General features: G+C 45.5%; 1 protein-coding gene across 1 annotated transcript; it reads left to right on the top strand.

Annotated features, from left to right (window-relative positions):
• The first annotated feature begins 1,828 nt into the window (after nucleotides 1-1,828).
• On the top strand, nucleotides 1,829-16,747 carry CYP1A1 (cytochrome P450 family 1 subfamily A member 1). The gene is made up of 7 exons (XM_085643789.1): nucleotides 1,829-2,358; nucleotides 5,562-6,422; nucleotides 6,718-6,844; nucleotides 7,309-7,398; nucleotides 7,503-7,626; nucleotides 11,220-11,306; nucleotides 14,646-16,747. The coding sequence occupies exons 2-7, from the start codon at nucleotides 5,580-5,582 to the stop codon at nucleotides 14,947-14,949; spliced, it is 1,575 nt and encodes a 524-aa protein (XP_085499915.1). The 5' UTR covers nucleotides 1,829-2,358; nucleotides 5,562-5,579; the 3' UTR covers nucleotides 14,950-16,747.
• The last annotated feature ends 2,826 nt before the right edge of the window (nucleotides 16,748-19,573 follow it).

The raw sequence follows: 19,573 nt of genomic DNA, 5'->3' as shown, positions 1-19,573 counted from the left end.
CTTTAAGCAATAGGCAGAGTGGAGCTGCAGGGGCTCTTAGAAGGGGTGAAACAACAGCGAGGCCTCATTAACAAGTAAATGGTCTTTTAAAGACCTGTGAAGTGCTCGGGTGGGGCTGTGTGGGTGCCCTGGAAGCTGTCTCATCCCGGGCTGCCACACACGACGGGGGGGGGAGTGGGGGGGGGATAGGGGCTGAAGCCCTTTCAGTCCAATGGGTGTTGCGCGCCTGGTGGGAGGCCATATTGCTTCTGTCTTTGACACACACCCCTGCAGGTGAAACCCCACGCAGAGCGCGGCCGGATGTTGAATGTGTTGTCCGTGGACGCGCTACCAGCCCCGCCGTTCATGATGGGGTGGCAGGAGGATGTCTCGAGCGCTTCATTCTGCGCGGCTCGTGGAGGGGCCCGAGCTGCAGACCAGGTTCGAGTCTCAGCGTCGGCTAAACATCCTGTGATTCTGGGCAAATCACTTAACATCCCCGTGCCTACCTAAATTAATGTGTGCTTGTGTAATGTAACTGGTGCTCATGTAAAGCGCTCCAGTACCTTCGGGTCAAGTTCGCGCTATAAAAAAACTGCGCCAAAGTCCCTCACGGATGAGCCCCTCTCACACCTACAGGACAGCATGGCATCCTCTCCGCGGTTCTTAACCTTTCATCGCCTCAGGGGTCCCCTAACTTCCCCCACCCTCTGCGGTCGTTCCTTCAGTGCGGGTTCTCGTTACTCCCTTTACCCAGAGTCCCTCGCCTGCTACCACCATCGGGATCCACGGACCCACCCCCCATCCGGGATTTTTACCCCCCACTCCATGGGACCCCTAGTGTCCTATTTCACCCCCCGGCTCCAAGTGCCCCCTCCCTTTAGGGATCCCAAGACATCCTGCGGGGTTCCTTAGAATCTACTCGCGACAGGGCCCCTTGACTCACCGCTGGCAGCGGGGTGTCCGTGCCCCCCTCACTCCTGCTCACACCCAGGATCTCATGACATTACTGGTCCCCTAATCTGCCCTCACAGGATGACCTGTCTTCACCCCAAAATTTAATCACATCCCCTATTGAGTCCACTGGCACCTCTCGTGGGACCCCCCTGCCAACGTCACCGCCTCCCCGCTAGCCTGACCTGACATGTCCCCTGGGGGCGCTGATCACCTCTCACCTCTGATGGGCACTCATATCACCTCTGGGGTTCATAGCCATCTCTCGTTGCCCCTCCGACCCCTTCACTTCTGATCACCCGTTACCGCTCCTGACCCCTGTGATTTATGACCTGCATAGCCTCTGGGGTCCGCTGACATCTCCACTGACCTCCCCCCCCCCCCCCCCCCCAACACATATGAATCCTGACCTCCCCATGCCTCTGGACACTCGAGGTCCCGCGACTCCTGGGTCCCACTACCTATTACCACCTCTGTAGTGTCTTGAGGGTCTGCACTCTCACACACCGCCCCCGCCAAGACGCTAGCCCCATCCCTGTGTTCATATGTTGTTGCGCTTTCATTCATCCCACAGACCACGTTTCAGAGTACTCCCCACTTCCAGTGCCCCTGTGTGCACAATGCTGTGTACATTCTCTCCCACTCCTGGCTCCGGCTCTCACCTAAAATGCTACCTGGCTCCATGCTCCCCCGCCCCCCCCCCCTTGCAATTATGAAGTGCGCAACAGTGACCGCTCGTGCGCTCAGAGTTGCGTGCGATGCTCGGGCTCCTCGCAGGGGGGGGGCGTGGGTGTCGCAAGTGCTTGTGATTGTACTTTGGCCACATGACCCAGGGCGGGGAGCCAATCCGCGCGTGGAGAAGTGGATATAAGGGGCGGCTGTCTTCATGCAGCTCAGGGTGCTCTGCCTCCTACTCAGAGAGAAGTGATCAGCAGAGATACCTGCGCCATCCCAGCAGGAGCCTGCACCGCGCTGCGGAGGCGGACCCGCACCACAGAGCTGCAGCATCCCCGCAGAGGGCCGGCACCAGCCCAGCTGTGACCTGCACTCCCACAGCGGGGAAAGAAGAGCACCAGAGGGGAGGTACCTGCGCCAGCCCTGCATATACCCGCACCGCGCTGCTAAGGCGGACCTGCACCACAGAGCTGCAGCATCCCTGCAGAGCAGACACCAGCCCAGCTGTGCCCAGCACTCCCACAGCGGGGAAAGAAGAGCACGCACACTCTTCCAGCAGAGAGGAGGTACCTGCGCCATCACAGGAAAGGTGCCTGCGCCATCCAGCAGAGAGGAGGTATCTTAGCTATCCAGCAGAGGTACCTGAGCTATCCCCAGAAAGGTACCTGCAGCACCCCAGGAGAAGTACCCGCTCCGCCCTTCATATACCCGTACCGACCCTGCATATACCTGCACAGAGCTCCTGGATAGGTAAGGAAGACTCTCCCACCCCCATATTCTACCAAATGTTGCTAACACCCAAACTGAAATATCACAGAGGGAAGCAGATATCCTGGTGAAGAAGACACAATTGGGGTCGGGTGGGGGTATCAAGAAGGAGAGTATGAGATAGGTGCAGTTAGGAGGGGGGGCGTTCAATAGGAGAGAGGAGAGGGGCGTAGGGTGCAGCAGGAGGGGACGGTGATGAGGTGCACCAGCGGCAGCGTAGCCAGGGCGCCATGGGCGCTGTTGCAGGGAAGCAGAGGAAGCGAAGTGCACCAGAGAAGGAAGGAGGGAGAAGTGTAGCAAAAGGGGAGAATGTGTGGAGGGCAGCAGGAGAGAGAGGGGGTGAAGTAAAGAACGTGGGAAGAAGTGCAACACGTGGCGGGAGGAGGAGCAGCAGGACAGAAGCCATAGGATGAAATACTGAAAAAGACGCAGGAGGCCAGGAAAGGGAGGGAGAGGTGCTGCAGGAAAGGTGTAGCGGGAGAGTAGGGGCAGCAGAAGGAGAGGCTCACGGGCAGCACGAGAGGAGCGCAGAACCAGAGCAAGAGAGAAGGATAAAGAACAGAGTGCAGCAGATGAGGCGCGCTGGTGCGTCGGAGGCGAAGAGGGATACCGTGCATCAGAATACGAGGGAATAAAGTAAAGGAGGCGTTGGTGGGTGAAGTAGAGAAGTGGTAATGGTGGGCAAGAGAAACGAAGTCGGAAGTACAATAAAAGAAAGGGATGGCCTGGCGCATTCAGTTTGGTGCTGAAGTACAGCAGATGAGGGTGCAAGCAGAGCAGACGGTTTGGGCGAAATGCAGCAAATGAGGAGTGAGGTAGACCAAGAGAAATGAGGTGGAAAAAACATTTATTAATGTGGTGTGCAAAATTATGTGGCATTTCATAACATAAATAAATGCACATTTAATTTGTCATATGAGGTGATGTAATAAGCTCCGCAACAGAGTTTGTAACCCGCAAGCGCTATATACGTACCAGTGCAATAAAATATAGTGTCGGCTAGGGATTTATGGCTTCCATGTGGTGTTTTTTAGAAATACGTGTGGTATGAGTAAATCGTGTTTCCTGCCGGTGGTTTATTCCAATCAGCTTCTAAAATCAATGTAGCTTAGAAATACTTTAAAGACGAGCCTTGGCTGAGATAAAACTGCCAATAAAGCTCGCTGTTCTTCCAGAGTCCCCTGCAGCGAGTGTAGCCCGCCTCTCACAAAGCAGCCCACTGGGTTTTTCTCCGTTTGGTGGAACACTACTGCCCCCCACTGTTAAAGTTTTAATGCGCGTTTGACCCACGCATTGCCGGCTGGAACGCGGCCCTGCCCTCTCGCGCCACGCTGCCAGTGGCCGCCTCGATCACCTCGGCTTTTGGCGCCACTTCAGGAACGCCAACATGGCGTCAGTTTGTGTGCAGGAAATACTTAGCAAGTTAGAAGCTCCAAAAGAAAATCATGGTGTACACACTGCCCTATGCATGTTAACGTTATGTGTATATTTGGGGGCTACTCCTGAGTTTGGAGCACACGCCAGACTCAGTAGGATTACACAAAATAATTCTGTGGGAGTTCCTTGGAATCTGCACTCTAGCAAACTCCTCAGAGTTCTCCTGTGCAGAAAATTTCCACATTAAAAAAACCTTATCACCAGCGGAAATGTAATGCAAAAGTGCATTTATAATTGACATTTTTATTTGTGCTTCTTCATTGATTTCCTCGTCTACATCACATTAATTTTTGGGACGTTTCCTCTATTTTTCTCATCACCATGATCACAAATTTCCCACAATTCAGCGCTCACGACAGCTCCTCCCTCACACGTCCATATTTCCAGAAATTGTACCATCTGCAGGTGAGGGCGGTGGAGCCGGCTGGTTGGAGGCGGGGGTGGGGGGGGGGGGATGAATTTTACCTCCAGAATTGAAACGGTGCAAGCATGCTCCGGTAAAAGCATTTTGCCCACTATCCTTTTCTTACTGTGGGAGAGGCTGTCCTCGTTTTTATTTTCATACCATTAAGTTCTATAAAATTCTTTGTTTGTATAAAACCTATTGTTTTAGTTTTCCCTTTATTGCTTTTCCTTACGTGGCTTGTCCCCACTTTTTTTTAAGTCAATTGCATTTTTCTGCTTGGTTTATTTTACCAACTTTTGTTACCATGTAAGTTTATTGCCACTGTGGAAAGATACCATTTTGAAGCCTTTTAAAAAATTCTAAATCGGTTTTGCAAAAATTGGTCAATACAACACTACTTTGAGTGCGGATGGCAGGGGTACAATTTTCTTCTATTACCACAATTTATGTTTATTCGCGCATATGCCAGAGCATACACAATTAGACCCACCATTGGTAAGATTGTTAAACTTAAGAATCTTTCAAATCAAAGGGGCAGTGGAAGGGATAAGAGGAGCGCAGAATAGTGGGAACCCGTGGACTCTTTCACTTTGTAATTCCTGAATTGGGGATGAACTGTGGTCAGTAGTTAGCTATGGGGATTTTTTCACACTTGCCTGAGATGCACTGTGGGCTCAACTATGTTTCTTTTGTGGTCCATGTTTTCTGCTGCAACTGTTTGCATAGACTCTCGGCTCCTATAACCCGTGATGCGTGCCTCTATTTTTCGCATCATTGTTTCGCTGTTCAGTAAGGTGTCGCTGATGCTGTCGGCATGTATGTCTGTGATGCAATGTGGGACTTTTTTTTTAACAAGGCAGCTGTCAACCCCAACCTATGTTTAGGGTCCGCCTCTTTCAAACACTGGATTTCTTCTACCAGTTTGAGACTTTGCTAATTGTGTATTGGCTCAGGCCTGTGGAGTATTTATCGTTTACCTAATTCTATTGGCAATTTGAGTGTCTCCTTCCACCTTCACTTTAATGCTTGCACTGTACTGCAAGAGGGACTATTTTATAACAATAGACCCCTCTCTGCCCCTGCTGGCTCCCTCCCACGTGTATAGCTCTAATGTGCGAGTGCTGCATTCATTACCACATTAAACCCAGACCAACTGGCTTTGCAAATCTTGTTTTGAATGTACTGGATTTGAATGTTATTAGTAGTACTTGTATAGCTATAAGCAGATAGTAACACAAGTCAATAGTCATAAAAGTGCCTTTTGTAAACCATCTGAAACAGTGTATTTCCTTCATTATAACTCAAAGAGGATTTTCTCTAATTTATTTTGTCTTCTTGACAGCTTCTGTGATCTGCAGAGATGGCCAGCTTTCTACTGCCCCTGGTAGGGACCACCTCAGTTGACCAGCTCCTTTTTGCCACTGCCTTTTTATGTTTGGTCTTCCTCTTCCTCCGTTCCTTCTACTACAAGAAGATCCCAAAGGGACTGAAGAAGGTGCCTGGCCCTAGACCATACCCGCTGATCGGCAATGTGCTGGAGCTGGGCAAGAACCCGCACCATAGCCTTACAGAGATGTCCCGGACCTACGGTGAGGTGATGCAGATCCAGATCGGCATGCGCTCCGTGCTGGTGCTGAGCGGGCTCGACACTATCAAACAGGCCCTGGTCAAGCAAGGGGATGACTTCGCTGGGCGGCCAGACCTCTACACCTTCCGCCACGTTGGTGATGGCCAGAGCCTGGCATTCAGCAGCGACTGTGGCGAGGTATGGAAGGCCCGCCGTAGACTTGCCCAGAGTGCTCTAAAGGCCTTTGCTTCTGCACCCTGCACTGGTTCTTCCTGCTCCTGCCTGGTAGAGGAGCACATTTGCAAAGAGGCCGACTACCTGGTCAGCAAGTTTGCAGAACTAATGGAGACAGAGGGTGGCTTCGACCCTTGCCGCTACGTTGTGGTGTCAGTTGCCAATGTCATTAGTACAATGTGCTTTGGCACCCGCTATAGCCACGAAGACCAGGAGCTGGTTAGCCTGGTGGATCTGACTGATGAGTTTGGGAGGGCTGCAGGCTCTGGGAACCTGGCCGACTTCATTCCTATATTCCAGTACTTGCCAAGCCGCAGCATGGAGAATTTCAAGCGTGTCAATGCTAAAGTGTTCGCCTTTATACAGGGGCTGGTCAAGCAGCACTACCAGAGCTTTGACAAGGTGAGTGGCCACGCCTCTGGTTTTAGGGGTCTCCTATAAAAGGGGCACTGTACAGCACACTTGAGACACGAACCTAAGCAAGGTAGCAATGAAATGTTGCAATGGAGGTGTGCATGGGCTGGGAAGGGGCATGTAATAAGAGGCAGAATTCCACATAGTTGCATAGAGGTAACAGACGAGGTCTGCTCTTTTTGGTTCTCCCTCTTTTGAATCTCTCACATTATCATTCTCCACTCTCTGCTGCTCCATGGCCATCCCCAACACTGTTTTAACTTGCTGGCCTGTCCTCCTCCAGGATAATATCCGGGACATAACGGACTCTCTGATCGACCACTGCCAGGAGAAGAAGGTGGACGAGAACGCCAACATCCAGATATCCGACCAGAAGATCGTCAACATTGTCAATGATCTTTTCGGGGCTGGTAAGCCTTCAAGCTCTTTGTTACCCTAATTCAGAAAATGACACCAACAAAAATAATTAACCTTAACATAGGGACAGTGGATTAGGGAACTCCCATAAGTGTAGCACATAAAACCTGGACAACAGCTCAGTGGGCCTAGATCGCTTCTCTTTTTCATGGGCTGGCCTAAACCACACTTTGTATTGTGTGTAAATGTAAAACCAACCAGCATTCCATACTATCATTTCTTAGAGCTGCCTAGAATAACAAGCAACCGGTGTCATAGGAGGTGGTCACACATGTATGGGGTAGTGTTGGAGAGGGTGACTTGACAAAGCATTCTAGGTGAACTGGACATGTGTGACCACAGCTCTCATCTACCCCAAATCTGTAGTGTGATCCTATGTGCATCATAATTATCCCAGACCCGCCTCATCCCCTAAAGTCTTCCTCTGCTAACCTCCATCTTTTTGCGTCTTTGCTAGGGTTTGACACAGTCACAACAGCCCTATCCTGGAGCCTCATGTACCTCGTGGCTTATCCAGAAATACAGAAGAAACTGCAGGCAGAGCTGGGTAAGTGGTGTATATGCACTTTCAGTTTCCCCTCTGCTGGAAGAGCACCTGGATGCCCTGGGCCAGACATTCTGACCCTGACCTATATCTCGTATTTTCCACAGATCGCATCATTGGCAAAGAGAGAAGGCCCAGGTTGTCGGACAAGGCCATGCTGCCATACGCCGAAGCATTCATCTTGGAGATGTTCCGCCATTCATCCTTTGTGCCTTTCACAATCCCACACAGGTAAGTCCCTGAACTGCTGCCCATTTATGTTACACTAATGTAGTCTTTTCTTCAACTTCATAACACAAGGAGGTTCAGGCATTATCCTGCTCCACATAGCAAACACAGCCTTCTTGGAAAGGCCGGAGCCAATGAGATATTTTAGAGGTAGTGTCCTATCAGTAGAGCTCAGGATTCCCTTGTGAGGATATGTGATTTCCCTATCCTACTCCTTTAGCTGAACTTGTTAAATTGTATTAAATAGTGGATTAGCTAGCTTAAAACATCAATAGACCTACTGCAAAAATCTTGGTATCCCTTCGTTCTCGAATCCCCGGAGGAACCACGAAGTCTTTCCAAGATCAATAAAATGAGTAGCACACCTAGAATAATAACACCTATGGTGAGTTGTTGCAGTTATATCCCAAGTGCCATACACGTGTTTACTGCTCAGGAAGGCGCACCCTTTCATAGCTCTGAGCCTTGTTGCGCTACAAACATGTATTGTTATAGGGTGTTTGCGAAGCGCACATCAGATGGAGTTCATTTGTACTTTTATAGTCCTTTTCCATAAATGGCTATACATGATTTTTTGGTCTGGCCTTCAAGACAGCTTGAGCTCTTTGGACAGGCAATTGTTTCTCTGAATTGTTTTTTCTCAAGAATTCATACCTATGCTACAATATATTATATAGCAGGGCTTTTGGTCAGGGCACTTCATTCAGTGGTCAGTTAAATGATCATTCACGGTCTGCTTCCACTCATCACAGCATATATTATGGGGCAATGGATCAGTATTTGCTCCCTTTACTTGGAGTGACGGCACTCTGCCTCCTCACTTAGTTCGCCTTTGCCTAATTAAGGATGTTCTTATCTCCACGGAGTTTAGTACCAGGGCTGGTTGTTTGAGTTAAAGTTGCTGTTATTGGAAAATTGTGTGGCTTTTTGTAATACAAGTAAGTAAAATTAAACTGAATACTCTCATCCAAAGGCAATCCTATTGGCTTTGCCCATGTTTGTTTCCTATGCATATATGTATTACAGACGCCCATTAGTCCCAGATTTACATTAATACTTACTTAACCACAACCCCACATGTTTTCAAACTGCCCAAACGAGTCCACCGTGGCACTTTAACCATGGATGCCTGCAAGCCTTCAGATGCTGCTGCCCTCACTGCCGGGCACAGTTGGCTCTAACGCAATGGTTGGCCAAACCCCAGGGAGGCTGGGAGCCTGGGAAGGCCCCCTCTTCCGCAGAGGCGAAAGCAGGAAATTAATCAAGAATTCCGCCTAGAAAAGCGCGTGCAAACTCTTAAAACATACTGAGTAAAAACCACATGTCCCATTAAGGGACCACAGATTTGGCCTCTGGCCTTTTAACTCCGAAGGCTCGCGGCTGAGGCCACAGGACAGATATCTCGCTACCGCAGACATGTTCTGCAAGCGGTGATCGACTGCTATAAATCTGGTGCATGTTTAAAAGCAATTGTTTAAATCCTAAGAAAACATGTAGCCTGCCGAGCAACGAGGCATAATTCGAATCAGATTCAGCCCTGAGGCGGGGGAGCTGCAGCGAGAGCAGAGCGCTTCAGTTTTTAGGTCTCGCCTGACCCAGCGCATGCGCTGGTCTGGCGAGACTTATTGAGAGGGCTCCAAAAAGTGCTACCAGGCGAGCCTAGAGCTACAGTGCATGTGCGCGGGCGCGCGCGCCGCGCTTTACCGCGATCTCTTTCGCTTGGCATTGCCAATAGGTCTCGCTTGTGGGACCTTATAAGTATTTAGTTATGCAACTGTTGCATGGCTAAACACTTATAAGGTCCCAAAGGCGAGACCTATTGGCTATGCCAATGCTTGTTATGGTTTGCACAATGGCCACTACGCTGCCTTGTTCTCACCCGTAGTCCAGTTCTTTGCATAGCGAAGGCAAAAGTACAAATACAACAAACTAGCATTGGCAATGCCAGTAGGTGTGGCTTTAAAGGAATGTTATATGGTAATGGGAAGTATTACAAACCAGACTTTAAAATCCATGTAGGTTAATAGCAGCAGCCTGCCATCTGTGCTGCTGCCAGAGAAAAACAATATACATTATCTAGTTATCTAAGACCTTTTTTAATAGCATTCCAGTGTCATGTGTGTGCCCCTGAAAGTTCAGGCTTATACAACTGGATAAACAAACAAAATGATCTCAGCTGTGTGGAGGGCAAGCACCTTTTTTGTGAAAGCACACAACGTCTGCCCAATCAAAACATGTACTCCTGACTCCCAGCATGTAGGCGCAGGCAACGCCTCTCTCTAGAGGTGTTCACATAATTTTCTGGCGACAGCTGCGCTGTCAAGTACAGATCCATGAAACATCCAGTTATTCCTCCCCCAAGACACATGACCTGCACTTGTGTAAGTGGTCTTCAAGTTTCTGTTGTGAGTGCTCTGATTGATAATCCTACGGATGTTCAGTGTTTGGTATTAGTTTAAGAATTTAATTTGAGCTGAAAATCAGTTTCATTTCATTTCCAGATTCAATGCAGTGTTTGGTTACAGTTTCATTGTCTGGATGGAGATCAGTGCCGCTTTCAGTGATTGATTTTAGTTCGTGTTTGATTTCAGCTTATTTAAACCACCATACTAGTATTTAAAATAAAAAAGAAGCAATATGGTCACATTGTCTGCACCAACAGCTGACCCCAGGAGTTACTTCCACAATTTATGTTAGGTGCAGTGTTTAATTGCAGTTTCTTGTTAGGTTAGGTGTTTGATTTTAGTATGTGTTTTTTTCATCCTTCGGGTAATTTTTACATTCATTGTATTTCTATGATACTTTTACTGTTTTGTTACAGTTAAACCTTCGCTTTATTATCTAAATCCATGTTTTCAGTCATTGGTTTCAGTGTAAAATTAAAATGTTTGGTATGTGATTTCATTATTTTATTTTAATCGTAGTTTAAGTGTTTGGTAACTGTTAGCTCAGTCTTATTTTTCCATGCAATGTTAAGGGATGATTTCAGTGCCTCATCAGTTCATTTGTATTTTAAGGCATTTCCAGCCTTTGATTCATTTTTCACGGTAGTTTCAGTGTTTCATTTCACTTTTCATTTCCATGCCTGTCGGTTTCAGGGTTAGTTCACAGTGCTGGAATCAGAAAGAATAGAGTGAGTGGTAGTTCTATACCACACTTTTAAGCCTTACATAAGCAATAGTCTGTTGGGAAATCTCAAATTTACATTCATATGATGGCTTGGTTATATCCTACCGGTCTTTCAGAGGTATTCTACTTTCAGAACTCCTGATTTCCCTATGGTCAGTCCACCTCCAGATTATGTGAACACCAAACACTACCTCTTTATTGACAACTACTGTTCGTTTTTAAGGCCAAGGATAATATTCAGCAAAAATCAAGCCACATACCTCAATGTTCACTCACAGAAGGTGGTATTTGCTTCTGAAACTCTTACTGTACTTACTGCTCTGAATTTCTGTGACACAAAACTTGTAAGCTATAGTATAACTTCATGTAAGTGTTCGATTTCCTGGTTTACATAATTTATGTTCTTTAAACTGACTGACTGTGTTTGGGGATTGTCTTGTAAGTTGTTTTGACGTTTTGTCTTTCAGCACGACAAGAAACACTTCCTTGAATGGTTACTATGTTCCCAAGGACACCTGTGTGTTTGTGAACCAGTGGCAAGTGAACCACGATGAGTAAGTAGTCTTGCAAAAAGGCAAATTGGCTTAACCACACCATAACCGTATTCTGATCTGGAAGGGTTTTTCAGGAAGTCGAAGTCTCACATTGCTTGAGGGAGTCTTCCATCTGTTGTTGATCAAACCCTCTTATCTCAATACTGTCTCCATAACTCAATTCAATTATGTTTAGATAGTTTCAAATATAATACCTCCTTGTTTGAAATATATACTCACTTTCTTAGTAAGACAACATTTTCCAAACTCTCTTTCAATCAATCAGTTCTTGTGTAGTGTAACTTGTCACCTCGGGGTTCTCCAGGCGTTGGGTTTCTGTGAGTCTTGGTCGAACAGCCATGTCTTGAGCTTCTTCCTGAAGTCTTCCAGCGAGGAGGCAGTTCACATCCTTACATTGGACCTAGACAACCCGTAAAAAGTATGAAGCAAATTAGCCAATAATTTGTTTCTACTGAATTTGTTACCCATACTCTGGCAGGAGCAAAATGGGTTTCTGTCCATGGTTTCTTTAAAACAGTTTTGATGGTTGCTCCACTATTGTTTTTGTGAAATACAGGTGTCAATTTTGCAATGGCTTTAGAAACTAATATGAAAGAGAAGAAAACTTTAACTTTTAATAAGAAATGTAGTCTGGTAACAAGTGCGGTGCCATTACATGGACACTCTGGCCAAAGAAAGATCTAACCCATAGCAGTGGTTCTCACCTCTACTGCCTCAACATATCCACCTGCCAGTCCCATTAGCACTTCCAGATTTGGATAATTTACTCTTGGCATCCTAAAGTAAGAATTACCCTGCCCCTGAACTCAACCTCTCCTTTGGGCTTCAAGTGACCACCCAGTAATTCCCTAATGCTGAACTTCTATAAGTGCAATCTCCCATGTGTGTTGATATTTAATTTGAAAGGTACCCAGAATTCAAATTTCCAAACTAAGGTGATGGGTGCACCCGTAGTCAACAGCAAAGAACTTTATTTTAGCCGTTAGCTTCCAACATGTATATTTTGCTAACCTTCTCGAAAAAATGTTTTATAGGTTTTGAGTCTCGTCCAAGCCATATATTAGTAGCTAATGCTAAACGTTGACTTCTCTGTAGTTCTCATTAGTAGAAGTGCCCAAATACTTGTATTTTTTTGGGCTGCTGGCTTAAGTGACCGAAACCCTATTGAAAACCTAGAAGCATATACTGCGGTTTTCACAGATATTTGAACACTTGCTGTTCAATATTGAGAGCCGCAAATAAGTCAGCTTTTAGCAACCACCCTCATCCTAATGAGCTCTATTAGGGGGAAAACACATGCCATAAATTGTAATTGTAAAAAAAACTCATCTTGTAACGTAAGAAATATACTGAGTAAAACCCTGAGGAAGTTTAAGAATTGAAAGTAAATTGAGTACCTTGACAGAATGTAATGAAGGCTCATTGAAGAAGGTGGGTACTATATCATGTGTGTTGCAGGATAACACCTGAAAATTATTTGTTCATCACCTTCCTCTTACCTTCATGAAAAATTTCAAACCGCAGCTGCTCTAATCCAAAAAGCTAGCAAGGCCTAAAAGTCAGGACCAAGAGGTGTCAATCACTGGAAGAACAGGGTCATTTTAGGATCTGGAAGAGACTGAATACCGTACTCTTCAGCTAACCCTCTCTGCGTGATACAAAAGTACTGGAACATAGCTAATGCAGCAGTAGAAAGGCCTGGTTGAGATGACTTTTGCAACCAGAAATAGGACCTCCATATGTGCCGCTGGGAACGGAAAACCATCACCTTTGATAGTAAGCAACTTACGACCGATGTAGTTGAGACCATTCATGACCTGTACTGATGTCTCTTACCCTTGCCTAATCCCCTACAAACTCTACCATCTGTTGTGGCTTTAAGTTCTCATATGACGCCTAACATATCATAAATAAATACAAAAGAAATAACCTTCTACCCTCACAGCCACCTCTGGCTTGCCCCCTCTAACCCTCCACTGGACTGAACAAGGACTTACTACTGATGTTGTGTGCATGCCCGGCCAGTTGCATTTTCTAGTTTATCTGCAGTGAGATTCCCCTCCGTTCTGGTAGTGATGCTAGAAGATAAATGTAAAATATGACCAGTGCTCGGAGCTGACAGTTTTCTAGCCAAGGCAGAGCTGCCTCCATCTAACTTCATGATGAACGGAAGGCTTGTTACTATTATAATCTCATCTCAGTAATTTACCGAAGAGCCTTTTCAGCTTCAGCACTCCATGTGCCCTCCTTGTGCCCCTTCTGCCTCCCCGTCTGAGTTGCTATGCCCCTTTTTAGCCCTTCTAGATGATACTAATGCTCTGTCCTCTTCCTCTACTCACCCTCAATGTGTCCTCGCTCCCTAATCTGTATCTGAGCTGTTGTAATCTGTATCTGAGCTGTTGTAATCTGTATCTGAGCTGTTGTAATCTGTATCTGAGCTGTTTAATCTGTATCTGAGCTGTTTAATCTGTAGCTGAGCTGTTTAATCTGTATCTGAGCAGTTGTAATATGTATCTGAGCCGTGTAAACTGTATCTGAGCTGTTGTAATCTGTATCTGAGCTGTTCTACAGTGGCTCTTGCTCAGAGGAGTAGTGTACAGAAAAAAAGGCATGGTCCCGAATTCCGAGGGAGGAATCTCGAATGCACCAAATATCTTGGCCATAAAAGGACAAAACATGAAGAGAAGGTTAGATTTTCTATACCTAACTAACATATAGGTACCTGGACAATATATATTCAAGGAGCATTTATGTTGAGTTAAGAATAGTAAATCTATACTTCCACCACATGCGCTTTCTTTTCTTTATTGTGTCCCTTGATAACCTGTCCACAATAGTAGTGTATTATGCTATTCCTAGCCTCAGTTTCCACAGTACAATCCAGACACAAACACACTGCTGTGCTGCATACTCATTCGGGGTGCTTGAATGAGACGAATTTCCATGGAAGGATGGAAGAGCAGCTCAGGCAAGAAGAGCAAGGTTGCTTTGCCCGCTCCTTGGGTGTGAAGGGCATTGTAGTCTCTTCTACCATTTGGTAGTTTGTTCTTGTGATAGATCCTTCAGCCTCTTGCTAGTGCTGCTTTACAACAATTTTATGCATCTGTTTTAGGGCGTTGACACAAGATGGAGTGTTCAAGAAAGTCCATGTTGCTAGGGAAAGACAATTATTTTTTTTTGCTCATGGATTAGATAATCTTGCACTGGAGTTGCAGCTAATAGTTCTTGGCTGTTGACTTTTTGCTATATTAGGGACCTGTATCCAACTCCAAATATGATTGAAGCTTTCAGTGAGACCATACCACCAGAACTTTAAGTTGTTGTCTTGTTTCTTTACAGGAAGATCTGGAAGGATCCGTTCACATTTAATCCGGATCGCTTCCTCTCTGCTGAGGGCACCAGTGTGAACAAGACTGAGGCTGAAAAGGTCATGGTGTTTGGCCTGGGAAGAAGGCGATGCATCGGGGAGCACATCGGCCGCATGGAGGTCTTCCTCTTCCTCACCACCTTAGTTCAGCAGCTTGAGTTTAGCATGGCCGATGGCGAGAAGCCTGACATGTCTGCCGACTATGGCCTCACCATGAAGCACAAGCGGTGCATGATGTATGCACGGCCACGGTTTCAGATTGAGAGTGCTAAATGAAAACCACTCATGACTTCATAGCACTTTGACATAGAACTGTTACCCCTGAGTCGTCTTGGTTGGCGGGGTGGGGAGTGAGAGGGTCACTGCCACCAGTGAAGGATATCATTCCAGGAACAAGGTAGATTGCGACAACCGACAGTAGGCAGCCTCCAGGAGATCACAGCGGTCTCCCCTGCATGGCGCCTTCTGAACCAGCAGATTATGGTGACACCAGCAGTTGAAAGCTAATATCACAACAGGCAGCCTGTTATTTGTGAAGAAAATGTGAAACCAATTTCATAACAACCCATCACATGTACAGATCCTGAAGATGGGAATTTAGGACATCCTTGGAGAAAGGACCAAAGTGCAGTTTGAAGTATTTTCACTACTGACATAGCAAAGAATGCCAAAGCCACCTCATGCCTCCAGCGGTTGCCTGCTGTTGGCCACCAGTGACTTTTTTTTCCTATTAAGCTTTTTCTATGAAATGCAAACTTTTACTGTCATCACATTATGGCTGTCATTGTGTAGAGGGGTTTGCAGTACAGAGATGGGAATTGTAATTGTTGGCTTACTGATACCGTTTGAATGGGACAGACTCACTGTGCTCTTGTACTGCGGAGGTACCTAACTTGTTTGTTAGTAAGACTTACTTGGACTGTAATTCTACAAAAAACAACCCTCTCAAAATGCTGCGATCGACAGACAACCTGATCATATTGAACAGGTGTGTACATATAGATATGCAATATATATAATAAATAAGCATAGCATATTGGATTTTTTGCGAGCTCACTTCCAGCTTTTTTATCACCCACAATCGATAATTGAAGTTAGATGGTCGTAGGTAAAATCAGTATCCTCGGATACATGCGTTACTGGATAACGTCTTATGGGTCAGTAGTGTTTTTTTCAGAAAGAGTTACATTGCTTATACCATAGGAAAATATAATAGCTTTTTTTATAATAAAAAAAAAACATAAATAAATCAAAGAGATTGTTCAACTGGTAACTTACAAGGCAGGGGTAAAATGTATTATGGTATAATAATGCAATGGACGGCTTCCTGTGGCACTTACAAACCCTCTGTTTTCAAGAAGTCCTGCTAAAAGTGATATCGTTTGAAATATCGCTAGTAACCAAAGATATTATTATTAGACCATAATACAAGTGACATGCCTTGCACTTTAAATTACATTAAAATAATTCTAGGCTTACCCTTAGTTGGAATTACGAATTCACAATAATGAGGTTATTCATGTAAATTACGAGACATACTTTACAGGTATGACATTCTCATTAATTCCGGGTTTTGAAACCCCTGCTCTTTGTGCAATAAAAATAGCCGAACATTGTTTTGTATTTTTTTTTTACATTACATATATATGTTTTAGGCTGGAAACTAGTATTAGGAGACTGTGAATGTAACTCAGCGCTAGGGTTGTCGCAGAGCTCCCATGTGACAGGAAGAGTCTACAGAAAGTCTGTGATCTCCCATGGAGTCGTCACAAGGACAGCTTCCTACGGATTCATGTGGCTTTCTTATTACAGGGCAAGACATGCTGGTGGAGGTGACTGTTTAACAGCGCTCTGTACCACTGCAGGAACATTCCTACAAAGCAACTACATCCTGTAAATTATATACCACATTGTCTTACCAGGGGCGTTATTTTGTTAGTATGCTTTCAGGAGAAAAGTCAATCTATATTTTCATACTTAAGAAGGTTCAAATAAATGTTTATGTGAAGGATAATTGAGCTGCTGTTTAATCTCTGTGAGATAATTACACAATAAAGATTTATAAACAGAAAAAGTGGTTTATTAGGTCCTGTTTGTCGCACGTTAAGTGATCATTTTACTCATACGATTTTACTCATACGCATGGTACCGCTGCCTGCCTTTTCTGCATTCCATTACCAAGGTCACTGGTATTGGGTAACAGACTGCCTATTGTACCCGGGTCAGTGCAATGGGCCACTCTAGGAGATGATTAATAGGTCTGGTTTTAGCCAATACCTCTTGATTTGAGTAACATTTTATATGTTCTTATTTATAGGGTTTTTTGTCCAGCCCTCTTTATGCATTCGTCTGTTGTGTCGCTGACATTTTTCCTGTGCCCACTAGAGCATACATCATGGAGGAATGTGCCAGCCTACTTTACCCATTGGCTAACTTCACTATGAGTGACACAAATGTGCTCTTTCATAAAGAGCACATCCGCACATTAAAAAGTACCCTCAGTGCCAGGGACAGAAAACTATGGCAATGTGTGCTTTTTGAGACCAAAACATATTCGTGCACTTTTCCAGTGTTTCCAATATTGACAAGGCAGAGGCTGTTACCACAATGTTTTATAAATACCACGAGAAAGTAAAACAATTACTGTTGAAGTGATAAGGCAGACCAAATGTCTGACTGATTTACTTTGCCAATGCTTGTTCGTTTTGAGTTCAGTTCTTCATAGTAGACCTCATAAAAACAAGCAACCAGTAGTCCAAGCATGCTTCCCCTCTTTTTGACAGCGAAGCCTTCCATGCTTTGGTTGGTACTCTGGAAAACAAAACTCAGAAGCTGTTAGTAACATATCTACTAGTTTGGGTTTGTTTGGTGGGCAGTGCACATGGACTCTGGTCGAGATCAGTGTGAAAACAGAAACATGGGGCTCACGAGTGTCTGGGCTTACTGAATGTGCCAGAATGATATGATAGTGTCTGTCCCCTTTTCCCCCACTTCCTCCTATCAATTTTCACTCCTCCTTCAATCCATCCATCTCCACACCCACGCCAACAAGCAGTATTTATTGCTATAGGCTACAACACGGGCCCTGGGTCTTGGGGACTTGGCATCAGCTCCCCTCGTTGACTGGGCCTGTGGGTGGCTTCGCCAGGGACCGGAATAAGCAGTTCTGGTGAGTCTTGGTAAGATGTTTCCATCTTCCCTTCTCTTCATGTCGGGCCCATCACCCTGGTCCAGCCAGTGCCAGTTCTTTCTTGATTCCTCATGTAATAGGGTTGACAGCCTCACTTGTCTTCACCCTTTGAGCGCAATAGTCTTGTGCAGACAGAAATCGCCCATAAATTTCTGAAGAGAGGACCGGCCCAACCTCTCATGCTGCCAGATCGTGATGGCACCACTGAGCTGAGTGGGCCCTCCTTCACTCCCCGTGCCTTTCTGTCTCAGGAAAGGTGTAATGTTTCCAGGGAACAAGCAAATGGAGGAGCTGGGTCAGTAAGATAGAGTAAAGGGTTGCCGCATACCTATAATTTTAACAGAAAAGGAAATTCATGCAAAGAATACCAGGAGAAAAAATCCAGGTTATGTTGCAAACGACCATGCACAAAGCAAGAGACTGCAAGGAGGGGAATCATCTGAGAACTGTAGTTTGGTTACCAATGATGGACCAGCTACGGGAGGGGAGCCTGGTCAATGTAGAGTAGCAGGTAGTGTTGCGGGCAATCAACAACCCATTTAATTGTGCCACACTCCTTGTCCAGGGTGGAGTGATTGGCTTCTCTGGACTGGAGTTTTCTACTAAAGTAAACTATGGGTCTTTTTGTTGCCATGTCACAACACTGCCTCCAACCTCACCCTGGAGGCCAATGTCTAGGGATCAAATGGTTTGTCAATCACTTGAAGTATGTTTTAAGCTAGAAAAGGTTTCAGTGCAGGAGAAAGGAGGAGTTGGCAGTTTGTTAGGAACAGAGTTCTTTTAGAGATTGGTCAAGGGAGCGAAGATAGTTTCAAAGTTAAGGACAAGCCTGTAACATATCGCTACTATCCCTAAGCGTGCACTTATATGCTTCTTAGTTTGGGGAAGTGGTATGTCTATAATTGGTACCAGTTTGACTACCTGTGACTTTATTACACCACTCTCCAAGACTAAATTAAGGACCAATCTTGTCAGGCAGTTGTCAAACTCTAGGCAGGATGATCATGGAGACCTAATTTATTAGTGAGTGAATGGTGTCCCTCTGATTTTGTAAATCAGGACTATATAACATTATCCAAATTAGCTGCCGAATTGGCTCGATGGAGAGTTAGTATTTATTCTAAAGATTTTTTTAAAATGATGGGTGCGCCCTGTAAGTCAATGGGTAGAACAGTAACCAGGAATAATCACTTGGGGAATTTGACAATAACCTATCAGACCTTCTTTGGCAGCCAATCATGTATTCAATATGAGTAAGGGGTCCATATCAAAGTGGGAAATTCATTGATGTGCCTGAAGTCAATGCAAATCTTCTATTTATTCTTTTTTGGGACAACAGGGTTCTTTTACTAGCTTTGCCTTTCTAGTGGCAGGGTTTCGGTACAGGTGTTGCCCAGTGGTTTTATTTGACTCAGTGATGATATGATGGGCGATCATCAGGAAATGAGTTATGTCCTTTTGCTGTGAAAGGCTAAGAGTGATGCCGAAAGGTAAAAAAGGGGAAATTGAAGACCCTATGTGTAACAGGCTCGTAGTCTCCCAATGCCCAAAAGAAATACGAGGTAGAGAAAGGATGCTTCAACAGGTTTTATTCTGGGATGACAGAAACTCCAGCCCCAGCCATATCCAGGTTCCACCCCAGTAACTGCCTCAGTTTCCACAATAAAGAATAAATACTGGGATTGGTGTTAGCAAAACACTGTTTCACCA

This window comes from Triturus cristatus, chromosome 3_1, assembly GCF_964204655.1.
Source record: "Triturus cristatus chromosome 3_1, aTriCri1.1, whole genome shotgun sequence".
Classification (NCBI taxonomy): domain Eukaryota; kingdom Metazoa; phylum Chordata; class Amphibia; order Caudata; family Salamandridae; genus Triturus; species Triturus cristatus.
This window is presented reverse-complemented; position numbering and strand designations above follow the sequence as displayed.

Bases quoted from the DNA above. Each gene is read 5' to 3' on its own strand.
- CYP1A1 (XM_085643789.1), top strand. From the start codon at position 5,580: ATGGCCAGCTTTCTACTGCCCCTGGTAGGGACCACCTCAGTTGACCAG. The intron at 6,423-6,717 runs GTGAGTGGCCAC...GTCCTCCTCCAG, and splicing joins ACTACCAGAGCTTTGACAAG to GATAATATCCGGGACATAAC. The intron at 11,307-14,645 runs GTAAGTAGTCTT...GTTTCTTTACAG, and splicing joins TGGCAAGTGAACCACGATGA to GAAGATCTGGAAGGATCCGT.